General features: G+C 34.6%; 1 protein-coding gene across 2 annotated transcripts in view; it reads right to left on the bottom strand.

Annotated features, from left to right (window-relative positions):
• Window positions 1-35: 35 nt before the first annotated feature.
• ghrhrb (growth hormone releasing hormone receptor b) overlaps window positions 36-21,366 on the bottom strand; it is a 34,915-nt gene continuing 13,584 nt past the window's right edge. Inside the window, exons 3-13 of one of the 2 annotated variants that reach the window (XM_058778993.1) lie at window positions 19,503-19,610; window positions 10,311-10,411; window positions 8,416-8,513; window positions 8,178-8,310; window positions 7,396-7,549; window positions 6,039-6,099; window positions 5,830-5,899; window positions 5,203-5,249; window positions 4,764-4,893; window positions 4,468-4,509; window positions 36-4,039 (exon numbers count right to left, since the gene is read on the bottom strand). In XM_058778993.1, coding sequence (XP_058634976.1) covers window positions 3,875-4,039; window positions 4,468-4,509; window positions 4,764-4,893; window positions 5,203-5,249; window positions 5,830-5,899; window positions 6,039-6,099; window positions 7,396-7,549; window positions 8,178-8,310; window positions 8,416-8,513; window positions 10,311-10,411; window positions 19,503-19,610 — 1,109 coding nt within the window. In that variant the 3' untranslated portion in view covers window positions 36-3,874. Of the gene's footprint in view, window positions 4,040-4,467; window positions 4,510-4,763; window positions 4,894-5,202; window positions 5,295-5,829; window positions 5,900-6,038; window positions 6,100-7,395; window positions 7,550-8,177; window positions 8,311-8,415; window positions 8,514-10,310; window positions 10,412-19,502; window positions 19,611-21,366 lie in introns of both variants that reach the window. The other variant, XM_058778992.1, reaches the window with a different exon arrangement.

Here is a 21,366-nt window from a genome sequence, read left to right as displayed (position 1 = left end):
TGGAGAATAATTGTTTTACATTTAAATTTATATAATCATTATGCATTACAGTTTTTCTCCCCAATTTAGTTTATATGTATATATATATATATATATATATATATATATTGTATATATATCCTTTTGTGAAGCGTTATTTCATATTTATATTATTTCAACAAATGCCTTGTTTCTCAAACGATAACTGCAAAGTGAAGATGCACACACAGTCAAAAAATTAAATGTTTTTATATGATCAATATTTATTTATGTAAAACTACACTGTATTATAGATTTTTTTTTTTTTTTGAGTGATTATTGAATATTTTAATTTGACTTTAAGTGGAATGTTTAGTGTGTACAATAGTGAAAAAAAAAACAAAAAGAAAAAAGCGAGGGTGAATCCTAGCCTGACGTCATTTTGATCTAGGTGGGCTCAGTTATTATGATCCATTTAGGACACTTATCATCTTTTAAAGATGTAAAATGAATTTTATTTCAATAAATGTAATGTTAGCATATGACAAAGAATTATGATTAGTGAGTAATAAACAGCTGACTGATAACTGTTGAATATTCTGTACAGTATATTCAATTTTCAAGATATGTTACTTTGTAAAATCTGTCTCTAATTCAGTGACACGGTCAGTGTGCGTTCATGATACTCTCTGAGTAGACAAGCTTTAGCAATACATTGTGGACAGATTGTGTGCAGAGAAACAAGTCGTAATACTTTTTAGTGTAAATGTCAAAATAACACAAAAGCTAGTATGTAACTGCAGCCGTTTCACACATCCTAAGCTGGGGTTTTAGTTTAAAAACGAGAATTTTAACTCATTTGAATTGTGATTTAAGAGCTCTTGGTGAAAACGTTGTTTAAATGTGTAGTTCTCAGCATCACTGGCTATTCCTCTTAAACAATGCATGCATTTCCTGTGATCTGTTGGGCACAAAAGCACACAAAGAAAGTGGGTGGCTTATTATATTGATGTACAGCAATATAGTTGTTGTTTAACGAGAAAATACCACAGTGACAAAAATAAGTGAGTATTACCCATAGGGCCAACAAGCATGTGCACTTTCTTGAAAACTGTTTTTATTATATCCCGGGAATTATTACAGAGCTTTTTGTAGGTTGAGAACATTTTAAATGATCAAAATAAGAGATATTTTGGTCTAACAAACACCTCTCTATTACCTCTCATTCAAAGTAGTGGGATTGCAGTGCTGCCACAGATTCTACACACAAACTTACCCAGAACTAAAAACCTGCACATTTTATACCTCATACAACATTCAATAGAAATGACTGAACTTTCAGCACATGAGCCTGCAATCACCACTGCACATTTCAACTGCTGAATATACAGAAACATGGGCTGATGGGAAGGGAATTAAACTGTCAGCGTTACACGGGTATGGAGATGAAGATGTGTGATGTTTTATATTTCACAAGATAGAAATTACATGTGAAATTTTCCCTGTAAGTGAAAATGTATCATAACTAATACTGTATAGAATAAGCTATGGCTTTAGATGTAATATATGAAACGTTGCTTTATTGAAGAATCTTTTTTTTTTTTTTTGGATGTGTGGATACACTTAATGTCACCTCATGCAAACTACATGTTGAAACTTTGTTTCTGATTTTAAACTAACATATCACAAAAAAAACAAGAATATAGTATTTAGAATACAGTGGTTTGACAGACTTGTAATGACTAGATTCATTTGAATGTTCTAGATGATGTTAACTGCAGCTAAACTTGCTTTTGTGGAGAGTTGCTGGCTTTTTATTTTATTTTTTTCTTTGTGCATATTTTATGTCACTGACTGTGATGTGAAATTATTTTTTGTTGGATGTATGATAAATCTTTTTGCACATTATAGACTTCATTTTGAAACATCATTAAATGTTTTTGACAACTGAATCTGAAGTTGAACTTTTCTAATAATCTTTTTGTATTAGGACATAATATTGTTAAAGGCAGTAAAACTGCAGATGATTATGTAAGTTTATAAATAACGTCAACTTTGTGGAAAAATACAAAATACAGTAAGAGTATGTGCATTTACATATATACCATAATAATACAACATCACAAAGCACATAATAAAAATATTTACTCCATACATTTAACATTCAACAAAGCTAATGCACATCTGAAGACATTAAGGCAGGTTGGTGAATGTAGCAACAACGCTTACACAATCAAGACAACAGAAGTTATCTGAATGGGTAACATTTTCACAAGCTGAACAAGACAATACACAAGACAACATTAAAAACAAATAGAGAATAAATAAATTTTAGCATATGCTGTAAGTTACCATATATCAGAAAGTTCACAGTCTTTTGCAACTGAATGATTTCGAATTCATGGTCCTGAATTCATATTCTATCCACTTATATTCTATCCAAAAATATGCAAAAAGCGTATAGAATCAGTTCAGTCAGACTCAACTGAGTCATATGAGCAATCTTTTCACCTGTTAAAATATATCAATACTGATGTGTGCCTCCCAAATCAATGTTAGAATTATTATTCATGAAAATAGAAGTTAATTTGAGTTCATTTATAATTTATGAATTTATATTTAAAATTAAAAGACCAAATAACAGAGCACAAATGTCTGTGTATATTTTAAAAAATACATTTTACTTGATGTCGGCAAGTACATCAAGTAAAATATATAGGCTACAGCAAGCATATATTTACAAACACATTTAGCAACAATAAAACAAGATAACATTTCTACCAAACAAGAAACTTTACAGTCTAGTGCTCCAGATGTGTACACTGCAAAATAATTCTTAAATAGGCCATTTTCAAAACAGTATTATTCATTATAATACTCATAACTACTCAAAATACTCATATTAATATGATTAATTATCTATATTATTTGTATCTTCTTTGCAAGTAGGCCTCTTTGTATAAGACTGATTGTGTTTTCCTGCATTTTCTAATAAAACATTTTCATTATCACTAAATCCTAATGATTTTTTTTTTTTTTTTATTGAAACATTTAAACATGGTTTATAATGAATAAAATATCTTGAAAATACCCAATATTTAAGAAAAATACTTTGGATGCCCTATAGAAATGTTATATTTCTTTATACATACAGGGCCAGTGCACTGTGCAATATGTTGCCTTGAAACACAATTTACAAAATAAGAGATTATGAATATGCATTTATGAATATGAAAATACCTTTAATTGTTAGCTATTTTATGTGGAGAATCTAAAATGAGGTCTCTGTTTACTGTAAGGCAATTAGCTGTGTTCAACACCTATACATCTATGCAATCTCAACTTTCAAGCCAAGCAGACCATACTACGGAGTGACAAACACAAATTACGGAGAAATCAGTTTTATGATCATCGTTTGCTAAAAAAAGCTGCTCTTTTTTTGACGGATTAAAGGGGTGAACTCTCCCTTTAGTTTCTCTAAATAGTGCATCTAATTTAAATGAAACCAAACAACATGATTTGTGCTTCTGCATTATGAATAAATAGTAATGAGTAAATTCTTATCAGCATCAAGTTGAAAGCTTGTTTCAGTAATGTGTAGAAATAAAGAACATCTTTGAATTGTCCTAGCAACTATTTTATAACTATATCACAATGCATGAACTTGAACATTTTCAATGAATTTAATCTTTTAGAGCAGGGTTCTTCAAAACTGGCCTTTGTGTCCTTTAACTCCAACCTTAAAGAAACACACCTAAACCAGGCAATCGAGATCTTCAGGATTACTGACAAATTACAGGCAGGTGAGTTTAATAAGGGTTAAAGAGGACAGTGAACCTCGCTGAAGGACCAGTTAAGAGGTTTCAAGAAAGAGAAAGAGAGGAAGAGAAACGGAATGAAATGAATTGCAAAGATTTCAGACGGTTGACACACTGTTGTGGGACTCAGTTAAGGGCTTCTCTAAAACTGAGATTTGTGTGACTGTGCTGCTCTCAGTAAAGAGGGTTCGTCTCCTCTTACTGTATCTCAAATAATTTTGTGTCTGCCACTTCCACAGTCTCTTCTTCAGTTCTGCTTGTACCTGAAAACACAAACAAATGCATGTACATTTTTGAAAGCAGGATGTATTTCCTGTTTTACACATACACTACCGGTCAAAAGTTTAGATCAGATTTTGTAATGTTTTGAAAGAAGTCTCTTGTGCTCACCAAGGCTGCATATGTTTGATGAAAAATAATGTTTAAACAGTATTTTCGTTATAACTATTACAATTTAAAACAACTGTACATAATTTAATACATTTTAAAATGTAATTTATTCCTGTGATGGCAAAGCTGATTACTCCAGTCTTCATTGTCACGTGATCTTAATAAACTGTAACTGTAACAGACTCCGAAGCATTAAAATATATATATATATATATATATATATATTATTCTAAACTTTTGACCATTGGTGTATATATATATATATATATATATTTCTTATTAGGAAACACTTGTGGCTTACCTCTCCATTGAGGAAACAGTATAACAGAGCCACAACAAAACCCTGAGATATACAGAAACACAGTACAACAGTCAGTCAGTAAGGATGCATTAACAATTACAGTACAGCTCAACAGAGTAAAACATTTGCAGCTATTAGTTGACATAATATATTTTACATTTACTCAGTATAGTATATTTACATATTTTCCATATATATATGACATAAATGGTCATATATAATGTGATATCACAAAATATTGTACATATGAGCATTAGTATTCTGTGAATTTCATAGATGCTGGGCTGTATACACACCTGAAAGGGGCCCAGGCCAAGTTCAAGAAAGTGGCGAGCGTTTTCTCCTGTGTTCTCTGGGAGGAAGGCAAAAACCATGTAGTGCATGCCAAACAGAGGGATCAGGAAAAGGGTAGACTTGGCCAGTCTCCTACAAGTATACATGAAGTTCAGCATTTCTTCAGATTAATAACAAACAATGAAAGTACATTTTCGAGGGAATTTTTTGATGAGGGAGTAATGAGCAATTGTGATGGTTGCAAATGAAATCAGCCTAAAAACAGCATGCTGTGTGTGGGAGTAAAAATTTGTTCATGCTGTAAATAAATAAAACTCTTGCAACTTAACAATTACTTCAGTAGCATGTGCACAGATCTACAAGTATTTGCCAATTGTCTGTGAATCAAACATTTTTCGATTAATTGCTGCCTTTGGTTTGAGTGTGCTTTATATTCCTTACATGAAGTGGTTGGTATCACCGCCACCCATTCCTGGAGACTTCAGCTTCTGCACAAGAATCCGGATCACATTTATGAAGATGAAGAAATTGATCTATAAAAAAAGTGTCTCTGTATAATAGATGAAGGAAACAACTCATATACACTACACATCAACATACTGTGGATATAAGATATATTCAGAAAGAAACAATCAAAATGACTACACTGTAAAAAAAAAAAGAAAAGTTGAGCCAACTTAAAATTTTAAGGCAACCAGCTTACGCAGATTTTTGAGTTTTCTCAACTTATGACTTTAAGTTTATGTAACAAAAATTTTAGAATCTCCCACAAAAATAAGTTGAGCAAACTAAAAAAATCTGCTGAAGCTGGTAAAAAAAATTTTTTTTTAAGTTCGCTCAACTTTTCTTTTCTTTTTTTTTACAGTGTAGGGCAAAAGAAAAATGTAAGTATTTAAGAGCGTTACATACTGTCTTACATAACTTTTAACTTTAATTTCATATGTTAGAAAATGTCATTTTGATATTGCACAACCATGTATATATTTTGCACAATTCTATTGCAACCAATGTTTTCCATTATATTCAGGATGTAGTATTATATATTTGATCAACTCAGCTGTACTTTACCAGGAGAGACACTGTGATTGGTCCTTTGATAATCCACCAAAAGTAAGCAACATCTGTGTCATCCCAGCACCTGCAATATGAGTTTATGATTATTTATGAGAGCCAGTTACAGCACTTTCGCAAACAGTGAAAAATTTATTTTTCAGTATTCATCACTATATATCAAAGTATCACAATAGCTTAAAGAGTTTAGATCAATCTGGACTTACCCCCTGTTATCCAAAAAATTCCTGGCTAGAACCCAGATGGTCAGTATTAATGCTGGTAGACCTACAGGATACAGAAAGCAGAACTAAATAAATAAAATTGAATCAAATTGTAAAACATGTTACTATGCTGCCACAGAATCAAGAATAGGTTTTATATCTTCATATCTACCCTAGCAAAAAGTAATATATTTAAAATACATTATTTCATACGAAGTATAGTTCAAATCTATTAACATACTGTATCTACTGACATATCACTCAAGACTTACTAATATAAAAATTATAATTAAACATAATTTGGATCACTACTTCTGCACAATGCACATTTCTTAATATTAAGCATAAAATATGTTTTAATGTCACTGTTGATGATGACTGTATGATCTTTGAATGATATCAGTCTTTAAATGCAAGATATTTCACTTCAGCACAATCAAATATACTTCAGTATATCTTTAGTTGGACTGCAGCACCACTTCTTCGCAATTAAAGTGCATTAAGTACATAATTAGTTGTTCCAATTTAGCAGACTTTGTGTATACCAGTTTAGTATCCCAAAAGTAGAATTGCATGGCATTTTTATTAAGCACATACATATGTAAATGCATTTGTAGTATACTTAGCATGAAATAAATGGGTCACACTTTATATTAGGTGGCCTTAACTACTATGTACTTACATCAAAAAATAAGTACAATGTACTTATTGTGTTCATACTGTATTGCAAAACACTTTTGCTGCTATTGAGGGGGGATACAGGTAAGGTTAGGGACAGGTTTGGTGGTATGGGTAGGTTTAAGGGATGGGTCAACAGTGTAATTATAAATGTAATTACAGAAATAAATTACAGATGTAATTACATATAGGTATTTTAAAAATATAAGTACAATGTAAATCATGTATGTACACAATAAGTGCATTGTACCAAATTATTAATTTAAATGTTATTACATAGTAGTTAAGGCCACCTAATATAAAGTGGGACCAATAAATGTATTTCAAATGCATTTTAGTATATTTATTTTTCACTAGTGTAATACTGGGATACAAATCTATTTTCCATCTCATGCCTACAGGTGTCACCAATGGAACATAATACAGAATAAGGCCACACTATCATATACTACACTACACTTTGGTAATGCCATTACTTCAGTCTTCAGTGTCAGATTATCCTTCAGAAATCATTTTAATATGCTGATTTAGTGTTCAGTTATTATTATTGAAATCAGATTTCTTTTCTTTTCTCGAAAAAAGGTAATATTATTAATAAATATTTTATTTACATAATTATTAAAAAACTTTTGACAATAATTGCAGTTGCAATTACAATTGCTTCTATAGCACCCATGCTTACCCCAGCCAATAAGTATGTACCACCAGAAATACTTCTTTTGTGAGACAAAGGTTAGAGCTAGAAGAGTCTGCAGATACATCCCCTCCACCAGCAGCCAGAAGTAGTTAGCCAGGATACTGAACTGGAAGAAAGCTACCGCCGCCTTGCAAGAGGTCTGAAGAAGAAAACATTCAGAATTCAAGTAGTAGTGCTATAATTGTTCTGTCAAGATGTACTGTACGTTCTTAGAGGACAAAAGAAGATATAAAAGTAAACATACTGTCTGAGTGGCAATTGCCACAGCACATAGCGAATTTTAAGACCTATGCATTACAAATAAAAGTATGATATTGTTGCAGTGCTTAGACGTTCCAACAGTGTAATTTTAGGGTGGATAAATTAAGTACAGCACAAATACCATCACAGAGACGTGGGAAGAAGTGTGTCAGCTATGTAAGAAGTGGTTTTTGTACTTCAAAGAAGGTGATTGTAAGTTCAAGCGGAGGCAGATCTTGAAAAGTGTGCCTTTAAGGCACTGATGAGTCGACTGATACTGAGAGGGGTGGAAAAGTGGATGCAGAAAATGTGAAGCTAGTGTCACTGTGCTGACAAAAACTGGAGTAAAGTTGAGACATTTCTTTACTGTTTCAGATAGATGCTGCAATGTCATACATTGTGACCTTATACACTTACTGACCACAAGGCTGATTGGGAACATGAGCTCTGTCATGTTGAATAGCATGCATTAGCTTACTGAATGACGTCTATAAAAAACAAATTCTGCATGAGCTGGTGAGCCTCACTGTTGACATGAAGCAGTGGTCCAGATTCTCATCGGCAAAGAGAACTGCATCTTTGATGAAGATCGCACTGGCTCGCAGGATGAAGGAGGCAAAGAGATTGATGTGAATGTAGTTTCTTGTGCAGTGGAACTTCCTGTTTTGGGCAAAGTAAACTAGAATGACAAATTATTCAACAAATTGTCACAAACCTCTTAAAATGTGTTTGGTTGCATGAGCTTTGTGAGGATTCTCTTTGTACCTGAAGGCTGTAAACACAAAGATGGCAGAGATGAGGGAAATCAGAGAGGTAGCGTAACCTGCAGTGTACACCTGCCTGAAAGTGGAATAATATGAAGTCTAGAACATAGGGAAAAAATAAATAAAAAAGGAACAGTTATATAATTATTTCCAGAGAAATATCAGTCTTTTATCAAGAGATTTTACAATGAAATGGCAAGTCTGTTCATTTTGATTTGTGCACTTCAACACATTTTATTCTTTACACACAAGCACACATTTCTGTGTAGATTGTTCATAAATCTGTTCTTAAATAAACTGTCCCATTGAACTGAATGTGACGAACAATTAACTCAGATATTTATTTTGCTTGTTGTTGCACAAAGGTGGTTTGACTTTATGCAATAATCTTACATTAAAAATCTAGAACGCAAAGAAGTCCATATATTACATTCTTCAAAAATTAAACTTTTATCAACAGGCTTGCTGGATCTTTGGTTTCTTAATCTTAATAATTCTAAACCTGCAGATTTCATGAATCATGTATAAGAGTATAAGGCTGGATGGAGACAAGAATAGTCTCAGCGGTCTGAAATATGATGGATAAACAGATTTTATATTTAACCAATGATAGTGTGCTGCAAAATGAATTAAAAATTTATGATGAAATAACATTTCTTCATTCCGTTGTTTGTTATTTTTGCCACAACCTCAAGTGCAGTAAATGAGAAATGCCCAAAACCAAGCAAAATATAAACAGTCATGTTAAAAAAACTTTTATAAAATGTAAAATGTATAAAAATGTTAAATGTATTTTTATTATTTTCAATAATTTATTCATGAAAAAAACTGTAACTCCAACAGAGGCCATTTTAATGCCACCACCTGGCGAACTGCATGCAAAGGATTGTGGGATACTGTAGGCAGCGAATGAGATTAGATTGAGAGATCCCTATGAATGCAGAATATTTGGACATAGCTGATATTAAAAGCAGGTCATCTTGTTCTGGGATTACAGCATATCTGATTAACTATATTTCAGGTGCATACATAACTGCATTGCTACTTCCCCTGATGCAGGCAAAGGTGAAAGTCATTATGAAAATAGAGTTTAAGTGGTAGAGATTCAATTTAGTACTCAGGAGAAAATATGCTGTTCTTGTATGACTGATTGAACAACTGGTAATTGGCTTGTTCACATTAGGAATATGCTCATCTATTAACCTTGGACTGCTTGTTTGTGTGTGTGTACTGAACATTATCATATCATCTCTCATTTTTCATTCAAAGTATTGTCTCTATTCTCATTACCATATGACTGAAAAAAAGAAAACGAAAAAGTAAAAGTTTGTGGCATATTGTTGGCCTGACACCGGAGCAAAGAAAGCAACAGTGCAAAGTCCCTCTGGACAGTGTTTATAAAGTTGAGAAATGCTCAACTTTATGCAAATAAGAGGCAAAAAACACACAGGACGGCAGCTTTGAGGTGAAGGGAGCTGGTCAGGATTGCTTCTGCTGAATTGCTGCTGCTGTTGGTTATGGCTGTTGTTGTAATTTATTGCTGCTGCTGCAAAGCAAGTACAGGAACTTGCTACTGCCAATACATACACCGATACGGGGCTGTGAGTATTTAAGATATACAGTACTGCTGCCGCACAAGTAGCATATACAGTATAATAACCCGTAGCAGATCTATACAGGTGGAGCTGGGGAAGGAGGAGGTTTTCAGAGGAACTCTGAAAGCGTGCCGCGAACTGCTCTTTGGCTGCGTATGCAACATGAACCAATCAGCTTGTGCCAAGTATAGTGTAACGCTGTGAATATCATTAGTTTCATGACAGAACTTGGCATATACAGTTACTATGCCATAAGATTCTCTGAGGATATATACAATATTGCATGTAGTAAAGTTTTCACCTCGGTTTCTGATTCCACGTCCTCCACAATCTCACAAGCATTCTCATAGGAAGGGTAGATTTTTGTCCAGCCATCCTTGGTGCAATTCCTAATTATGAAACCTGCATTAAGATAATGTTGAACATAATGATCAGCATACAACGTTGTATAGGTTACGTCCAGGGAGTGAAATTAACTTTTTCACTCACCAGCCAATTTGGCTGCTAAATTTTTAAGTTACCAGCCATTCATAACTTCTACTAGCCAAAAAAAAAAAAAAACATAAATAAACCAACAGCTTGAGGACGTGACAAAGCGACCTCTGCAAATAATTTTGTGTCAGTACTTAGGGTGTGCGATATTGACGAAAAAAATAATATCTCAATATTTTCTGGGATTTTATCGATAAAGATAATTAGACTATATTTTTCTGAGTGTGTTATTGTGCTGATATTTTAAGGACTACCGTGGACAGCTGACTCCTATAGTTTTTGATGTTTTTCATATTCTGTGTGGTCAGTTCAAAGCAGTGATAGAAATTAATCTTTTCCAATAAGTTTAAACTGATTTTAACCTTTTATGGGCATTTTTACCTTTATAAAGCCATTTATTCTAAAAGTGTGCATCATCTTTTGAGTCAAATTCTTACATTTAATCAATCAATTATAATATATACATTTAGGCTGTTACTAAACAAATGAAATCAGTATCAAGAAAATTCATCTTTGCAGAAGTTTATGGCATTTAGATGTATTTTCACATGTTAATGCAGCTTAGAGGGACATAGAATGCTTTAACCTGCAGTTACAAATGCATAAATAAAGTTTTGATATTTTAAACATGAAATGTTGAATACTGATATTTGAAATTATTTTAAAAATGAAAAGATACTTATGTAAAATTAAAACCGCCAATAGGTGGCAGCAAGTCACTGTTAATAAGTAAGTCACTGCGATTGAACCGAATCATTTAAACGGTTGATTCATTCAGGAACGAAACACCGCCATGTTGCTCAGAGACGCAAAACAAAAAAACGGCACTCTTCGTGTGATATTGATCAACTATATGAATGGATATAAATATATACATTTTCTGCCCCCTTATCTTGAATTATGTGATCATTCTTAATGCATATTAATAGACTGAATCATGCAGCAGTGAATCATGAATCACTCTACATGCGCATGCGCACTTAATTAGTCTAACCACATTTCATCACGTAGTCGCGAATGAGTTTTTGCAATATACTCGATAATGTCATAATGTCTCACGAGTTCAGTTTTTGCGCTAAACCTGCACAGATTTGGCTTGCACGAACTTCCCCAAGAAATTAATGAGTGAGCATAACTTACGAAAAGTAACCCGCCAAATTGGCTAGTGACCCACCACAGCTGATTTTTACCCGCACTTGGCAGGTTGGCGGGTGTTAATTTCAAACCCTGGTCACATCATTTGGTAAATAGAAACTTGTAAAACACCAGACTGCAACAGCTGCTCATTACATTGCCTACATTGCCCCCTTTAATTAGTCACAAAAATGAAGCAGATGTTTTATTTGTTCTACATATTATACCACATTGTAAAATGCTCTAAAGCTACTGTACAAACATTCATAATCTTAATTACTAAGGATGACATTGTCTCTGCTACAGTAATCCACAGGTCCTTCCTCTCATTAACATTTTACAGAAAAAGGATTATGTTTTTATTACTCTGCTTATACATTTTGTTGCATTTCATGATATTTAGATAAAGTATGTGGATAGAGAGCTCAGATGGATCAAACCAATTAGGTTTATACACAGTTTTTATGCATTCTCCAGCATAGGATTTACTGTATGTCACAATATAATGAGATTGTGCCCCAGTCTATGGTTATAATATAGGCTAACAGACAGAATCATAAAGAGCATGTGAAATTGCAATAGGAGTCTGAAATTGTTAATCTGAGGAATCTGAAATGTGCTTTTTTCTTTGAAACACAAGCTATAGAGGTTTTCTTTGAAAAAAAACAAAAACAAAAAACTGCACTCACTTTGACCAAACCTCTTAAACCTGAATTGGTTTGGGAGCACTAGAATTTGGTTGTACACAAAAACAATAAGGGTCCAATGGTTCAATGCAAGCAGTAAATCAAAGACCTCTTTCTCTTGCAACCCTTGAACATAACAACCTCTGGGTTTTAATGCAACTCAAACCCTAATCTAACTCAAACTCTAACCCTTACACTGCATGCCGAGAGAGTAGATCAAGATGAATGTCCTCTCTCTCACTCTCTCTATCTCTCTCTCCATTATTATTTTTTATCATTCTTGAGAAGAAATGGTCCATTTGAGCATTGAGCAGTACTGAGAATCCATTGTTCTCTCTCTGATTGCAAAATAAACTAGCATGAGAAGTTGGATCTTCCAGACTTTTGATTGGATTATACAAGAAGTCAGGTCACCTGTCACTCAGGGACACATAAAAATTTGGTCAACCAGATAAATCTGATTCTATTCAGTCTGTGTGTACAAGAGGGTTATGTTAGTGTTTAAGTTGTAGAAATGCCCAGTCATCCGTGATTAATTTATTCTGTAAGTGCAGTGTCCAATTGCAAAGAGATAAAGTGAGATAAAGCAAAGGCTCAAAGGGTCAGCCAAATGAGGTGATTACTAACAGAATATGTGAGCATACATGATTTTAAACACATTTTTAACAATTATATACATTTATTTTAAATTAACCTTAATCTGACCCAAACATAAATATTTTTCTAATTTATTTGAATTTAATATATATATATATATATATATATATATATATATATATATATATATATACACACACACAGTCATGGAAAAAAAATATCGGCACCCTTGGTAAATATGATCAAAGCAGGCTGTGAAAATTAATCTGCATTGTTAATCCTTTTTATTTTAAATTTTTTAACCTTTCATTGGATAATATGAATTTAAAATGGGGGGAAATATCATTATGAAATAAATGTTTTTTTTCAAATACACATTGGACACAATTATTGGCACCCCTAGAAATTCTTATGAGTAAAATATCTCTGAAGTATATTCCCATTCATATTCACAATTTTGAGCACTCCAGGGTGATTATGAACATGAAATTATCCAGCCATGGCTTCCTGTTTCACAGAAATATAAACAGGAGGGAAAACAAAGCCCAAATTCCCTTAATCATCCATCACAATGAGAAAAACCAAATAATATATTTCTGATGTGCAGCAAAGGATAATAGAGCTTCACAAATTAGTGAAGTGGCTTTAAGAAAAGAGCTAGAGCAGTGAAAATTCCCATTTCCACCATCAGGGCAATAATTAAGAATTTCCAACATAAAATGTTACGAAACTGCCTGGAAGAGGACGTGTGTCTATATCGTCCTAATGCACGGTGAGAAGGAGAGTTTGAGTGGCTAAAGACTCTCCAAGGACCACAGCTGGAGAATTGCAGAAAATAGTTGAGTCTCGGGGTCAGAAAACCTTAAAAAAAAAATTCAAACAGCACCAACAGGGTTTCAAGAAAAATTCTCCTAGCTCATCCAAAAACAAACTACTCCAGCATATTCAGTTATCAGACACGACTGGAAATTCAAATAGGACTGGCTTCTATGGTCAGATGAAACTAAAAAAATGAGCTTTTTAGCAGCAAACACTCAAGATGGGTAAAATAAAATGTACCCCATGTGTACAATGAAATATACTGCTGTATTTTTGATGTTGTGGGACTATATTTCTTCTGGAGGTCCTGGACAACTTGTTTAGACACATGGCATCATGGATTCTATCAAATACCAACAGATAAAAAAAATCAACAGTGACTGATTCTGTTAGAAATCTTATAATGGGCCATGTTTGGATCTTCCAACCGTACAATAATCCAAACACAAACCTCAAAAACGTCAAGTCAAGTCACCTTTATTTGTATAGCGCTTTTAAAAATACAGATTGTGTCAAAGCAACTTTCCAATATCAGAACAGGAAAATAGTGTCAATAATGTAAAATGACAAGATTAAACACTCAATTTTCAGTTAAAGGCCTAACGGTACAGACAGGCACTAACACACATACGCAGAAAAACACTTATCTTACTTCAAGGTTGTCTCAACCCTAAACCTTATCGGGCATAGTCACACACACAAGGAGAGCAGCTTCTTAGAGAGTAAAAAGGCAGACTAAAGCCATATTCAACTTATTCTCTAACATGCATAATTGTAACTTTGATTAATAATTATTCAAGAAATATTATAATTAATATTATTATGAAGGCCATTGTAGATCTGTGATCCACTCCTTCAGTAAAAAGCAAAAAAAAACATGTCTGGAGAAAATATTTTAAGTATGGTACCCTGAAAAAATTTGAAAACAGATTTTCTTATTAACTTGTCTGATATTATGTTATTTGTGATTTACAAAATTGTGTTTCTAAACTTTATTTGCTTTCAAAGAATATAATTCTCTATGCAGTCAAAAATGTGGCTGTAACAAATTAGATTGTTTTTTCAGTGCACCATAGGAAATAGGAGATACACATAAGTTACGCAGATTGGCATTGAAAAACTTTAAAAAATCATGAACCCAGCATATCTGCTCCAGGGCTTTTGAGAAATCAATACAAAGGTTGTGGAGGCTAAGAAAAATCAACACTCATGACACAACTGCTATCTGCATCATGCTGTTCTTCCATCCCCCCACACACCTCTATGAATACGTAAATACACAATGGACCTGCAGATATCTACATCTCTCCGTTCCAAATCTTGCTGAAAATGTGCCAAGGAAATAATAAAAATATTAAAAATCAAAGCGGGTTAAAGCAGGCATTATAGCGGTGGCTGTTAGCGCTGGTTGTTCCATCTCTTCAATTCCTCTAGGCCAATGCCTGACATCTCCAGCACAGAAAGCATCAGCGGTCAGGTCCTCACTACTCTGTCTTCCCCCACTGTGGCTTCAGGGAGACTTACGGTACATTATGAACTCCACTTTATGGTAATGCTAGAAACAGCGGGTGGAAAGAACTCCCATTGGCAAGCTAGCACTGAACCACCCACTTAGCAGGCCTTCAGAATGGCCAAGATAAGTGTAGGTGAGGAGACAGAAGGTTATAGGTTAGCTGTGATATCAAGCCTTACAGTGTTAACTAAGGCATAGTCCAAATGAAGTGTGCTATGCAAATACATTCAAAAGTATGAGCTTATTTTAGGCGAGTTTTTCTATCATTCCTCATCATACCTTTTTCTTGCTAAACATTTTTAAGAGTGACTACAGTTTATTTAATCAAAATGAGAGAAGTGTCTTACAGGACAGTTGATGTTTATCATATTAGTATCATTTTTTTAATTTTTGATTTTTAGAAGCATAGTGTATTGTAGCTGGCAGTAGGATCCAACAAACATGCATATTAAATAATTTCTAGATGTAAAACAAATAATTAAAAATAACACAGAACAGCTTAACATATGATCAGTACATGACTAGGAAATGTGGCAAACATGAGGGCTTAAATATAAGGCTATGGCATACTAATCACATGACATACACAACAAATGTCAAACATGACTGAAACTGAAGTAAAAGACATGACTAAAAATACTTGAACTGAAAACATGAAACATGAACAAAAACCTAGACGAACGTGACTGTCACGAATCCGGTTCATAGTCTTTCTGTCCACTCGCCATCAGAGGTCGCCCTTCCTTCATATTGACTCTTACACCACACAGACTGTTACATGTCACTCCGGACTACAGTTCCCATCATCCATTGCACCGATTGCACATACACAGCTGAATGCACTGATCACACAGCTGTCAACAATCACACGCTCACCTGAGAGCCATTGCACACACTACATAACACCCACTCAGATCCTGTTCAGATCGCTGAGTATTGTCTAGAGCAGGGCTCCTCAAATCTGGACCATGAGATCCAATTTCCCGCAGAGTTTAGCTGTAACCCTAATCAAACACACCTGAACATGCTAATCAACGTCTTCAGGATCATTAGAAAATCACAGACAGGTGAGTTTGATCAGGGTTGGAGCTAAACTCTGCAGTGGAATGTACCTCCAGGGTAAGATTTGAGGAACGACAGGGGCTTTCACATTGCACGATTTCACAATAGGAAGAATCGCCGACAACTCTTGTCTGATCCGCAAACTACGTTTCACAACAAAACACACGCGAGAAGTGATAAGGAAATAACGCGAGAACCTGCGTGCGTCAGCCCGTTGTTCTCGAGCTAGACTGGAAGTATTAAAACAATATAGCCCTCAAATGGTCTGTGTGCTGATTTCCAGCTACAAAAACAACAACAGATTATGCAGGAGGGAGATGCAGGGAACAGGGATTGTGTTCTGCAAAGAGTGGTAAATAATAATTTGCAGTAACTGTTATGATATTGCGGCTGGTCAAGCCTTTGTGCTTGTTTCTGTATGATATAATTGTACAAATTAAAATACTGATAACTCCTCAAGGAACTTCCCTCTGCCCTATATCTTTGTCTCTCATTGGCTGAAGGTCATCGTGATGTAGTTTTCAGTCAGAAATCATTGCACACAGAGTGATTGTGAATCGCAGACAGCTCCAGATATTTAGCATGCCAAATATTTCCCGGGCGTCGGCGACGTGTCGGCGATTCCCTCAGATCGCGTCTTTGGTAATTCACACTGCGCGATTGTCACTCGCGTGAACGAGCTCCGATTTGCCTCCGATGTCGGGCATTTGTCGGCGATTAATCAACCTGTCGGCGAGTGAAAAATCGGGCTAAAATCGTGCAGTGTGAACTCGGCATAAGTTTTCTCAGTGTGTTCTGCACCATCGGCTGAAGTTAGTCCTCGTCGGCTTTTTTTCGGCCGATTCGACATGTTGAATCGGCATAGGAGCTCGTCGGTCAGTCGGACCATTTGATCATTCTGATTGGCTGTTCAGCTGGCGAACCAGTGAGCGAGAAAGGCGCAGAACGGACGTGCTACTTGGCCGTCGGGTGTCGAGCGTCGGCTTGGTGTGTCAGGGCAACTTTGAACCCAGACGCTGCCGACGTGAGCCGACCCTGCAGTCCGCTTTCGTCGCCACTAGTTTGTCGGCGTCGGCTTGGTGTGTACCGGGCTAAAAATATCGGTACCCTTGGTAAATATGATCAAAGGCGGCTGTGAAAATGAATCTGCATTGTTAATCTTTTTGATCTTTTATTTTTAAAGAAATCACAAAAATCCTCTTTTCTCTAATACACATTGTCCACAATAAACGGCGCCCTTTTATTCAATACCTATAATGCCTGATGAGGTTAGAAAACACCTGACGATCAGAGACCATTCCTTCATCCAAAATCACTCCAGACCCTTTAGATTCCCAGCTCCATGTTGGTGCTTCTCTTCAGTTCACTCCACTCATATTCTATAGGGTTCAGGTCAGAGGACTGGAATGGCCATAGCAGAAGCTTGGTTTTGTGACCAACAGGGAGAAGCGCAGACAGTCCCTGGACAAACGTTCAGCTGCCGATGTCCAGCGTATCAGATATATGTCTTTGGAGAGACGTATTGCGTCTGACCTCTGATCACTTGTCACCAAAATAGTCATGAGAAGATATGCTTCAAGCTTGTGTCCATTTGTGGAAATTGTCTAAGTTTATCTAGGTTTTAGAACTAATCAGAATTTTGATGACTTAGGCATTGACGCAATTAGCAACCTCTGTTGGGGTATAATTGCTGGTGTTTATGAATTGTAAAGCAGAGCGGCCAACGAACGACTTCTGCTGATGAAACTGCAAACTATTTTCTTCAGTAAATTTTTCTTTAATTAATCGCATCTCTGACTCCTGGTCTTCCTTCAACACACCTGGTCCTTGGGTTTTAACTGTAACTCCCTAACATTACAACCTGATATCACCGTAAACAAAAGCTAAATAAGCTGTATGAAAACAAAATTTTCACTTAAGATGTAAAAATGATTTGTTATTTTTACAATGTTTCATTTAGTTTACTATAAATAATGTCAACCTCTACAAAATATGCATCATATTTTCTATTATGTACCAACAAAAATTAATTAATAAAACAAAATAAACTCCAGAAAAATTAATAAAACCCACAATAATTTCTGCTGTCAGTAAAGCTAGCCTGTATAGTCTGTATAACATTAACACTCCCAAAATACTATTTAAACAAAATTGTTTCCAATTTTTTTCCATGGGGAGTGGACAAAACTGAAGTAAAAAAAAAAATGAATAAAACTATGATTTCCATTAGACAAATATAAAAATGCACTTAAAATAAATGCCACCGTTGTTTCACTTTTTTCAGTGTGTCCTAATGCAACACAATAAAGTTACACTTTATTGTCCTCTGGGCTGCTCTGCCCAGAATTATATCTCATTGCCCCAAATCCTGCTCCTCATAACTAAAATAACCCATCCAACATCTAGAATGGTGGTGACTATGTCAAGTCGTATGGCAGTTTTGCATTTAAGATGGTAAAATTGCTTAAAAACTGTCATCTTGTGACAGATTAGGACCTCTGACATGTACAGTAACAGTAGTCTGTAAAATGTGCAGCCAATTTCCTGTAGACAACACTTAAAATCCATCATGAGTACAATTTGCTTGCTCACATGTTAGAAAAACATTGAGAAATAACTGTAATATTTACTCAACCTGTGAAAACAAATACACTCGGTGTCCCTTAGCAACTATTAACGGAGTTTATGATATCCGGATATTCAGAGCTCTAGCTATGAATTTACAGAGCACTCATGATGTTTCTCTCTGTGTGTTTGCCTTGTCACTTTTATTGCCCTGGGTTGGTGCATCAGAAAAGACTGTTAAGCAGTTTGTGTCTCCAATCGCTGTGCCTGAGTGCACAAGAGACCAACCAAAAGGTATGATCTGGCATGGAATGTGCTGTAAAAGATGAATGTGTGTGATTTTGGGAAGTGGTTTAAAATTATGTGATGACAGCTTCTTAGGGTACTCATAATATTGGCTATGTGGTTTGCACAGACAAAAAGCTCCTGGACCACCACTGTGAGAATCTACCAACTCATCTAATCCACGTAATTTTATTCAGCCAATAAATTCAGTCTCAAAAATGATCTTTGTTCTCACTGCTATTTGATAACAGCCACAGTAAAAAAAATTAAATAATAAAAAATAAATATATATATATATATATATATATATATAAAGCTGCATGGAATAGCAGTAGCTTACCACGATTAATCGCGAAGAACTGAGATACTTCATAACAGGAGACGTTGACAACCTGTCCGACCTCTGCCTTGTTCCAACACCAAAATTCATCCCACTTAGTACGACATCCTGAAATACACAAAAACAAATAAATAACTAATAAACAGATCGGTCACACTTTATTTTAAGGTCCAGTTCTCACTATTAACTAGATAGATAGATAGATAGATAGAGAAGCAAATGAAAAGCAGATGATGGGCATTAAGATGGCAAAGGAGAGTGATAAAGGGCATAGACACTCACACATAGAATTGATAAAAAGGTTTAGATAAGCTAGGCATCTCCACTCTTCACGGGTGAGCATCTGTCTGAGGAATATAAGAGAACTGTGGAAACCGAAGCTGGATGAACGAAGAAGATTCTGAGCATAATGAGAGCCACAGGGATCATATTTGGTCATGACTACATAAATAAGACTGCCACATCTAAGAAACCGATCTTATTTCCACTGCTCGCAGATCTATATCCTCAGTATATTATACACACATACAGTACACTAATGTTGTTAATGTTCACTAAAACTGTGAAAATGATTTTCAATATTTCAAATAAAGCTGAAATAAAATAAGTATACATATTATATATAAATAAATAAATTAAATTAGAAATGTTGCCATGGCAACTAACTTAAATTCCATTTAATTACTAAAAGTTTTAAAACTAAAACAAAAAAATTAATTAATTAAATAGAATTTTTTGTTCTAAATTTTATTTGCTTACAAACTTATAACAAAAACACATACAATTATTAAAACAAATTAAAATAAAAAGTTAAACAATTTTAAATAATAAATTATATATATTCTATAATAGAATAATACTGAAATAGGCCTAACGCTCATATCTAAACACTGACAAACTAAATGTTTTTTTATTTTTATTTTATTATTTTAACTAAATAGGTATTTAATTGGAGAACAGATTCATCCTCACTGAAAAACTGTTGCTCACTTCTAGCAGTTCCACAATAATGCATAATATAAAAATTCCTAAACCATTTTCTGATTTAAAACCACTCGATTTTTTTTTTTAACCTTGAAATATCAGTTTCAAAATCATTCTAATGGAACAGATGCTGTTTCTTTCCAACACTCCTCCCCAACGTCTGTTCTGCATATGAGATTGCATACTTTCCTACTCTATAGTACTATATGGTAGGTCAAGTGACAATCACAATATAGCGAATATAGTACGTCCAGATTACATTCACACTACACACATTCATGCTATATAGAACATACTCTTTTGTGGAAGTGATTACTTATTAAAAAAAAGTACCTACTCAAGAGAGCATGTGATTTCAGATGCAGCCACTGTAAGTTTGTTGAGTACAAAGTTGCTTTACAGCAGCAACAAATGCACATGTAATTACGAGTGTAATTACGACAATGATTTTCACCCACTTAACTGTAGGGGGCTTCAAAATCACAAAATTACACACAACTATATACATTTGATCTTAAATAATTGATTAATTTCAGTTCAGCTTTTCTAATTTTACTCACTTGCCTCTTACAGCTACTTATCTCTCTTCACCATATTCTCACTTTATGCACATAATAATAATCATAATAAGTTATTAAAATTATTTATTCATTGATCACATAGAACCACAACAACACCTGACATAAACACCAGCCTTTGCAGTAATGGAGAAATATTTGAGAGAGAGATAAGACTGAACATCACAGGGAGAGATGGAAAAGTATATAAGAACAAGTGTGTAACTCTCTGGAACGCACAGACATTTATGGAAGCCTGGACTGCTCCCCACAGGAATGAGAAAGACTTTGAAGGCCTGATGCCACCTCATTAATGTAAGTAT

Source organism: Onychostoma macrolepis, chromosome 06, assembly GCF_012432095.1.
Source record: "Onychostoma macrolepis isolate SWU-2019 chromosome 06, ASM1243209v1, whole genome shotgun sequence".
NCBI lineage: Eukaryota > Metazoa > Chordata > Actinopteri > Cypriniformes > Cyprinidae > Onychostoma > Onychostoma macrolepis.
The sequence above is the reverse complement of the archived record's forward strand: the minus strand, read 5'-3'. Positions and strand labels throughout refer to the sequence as shown.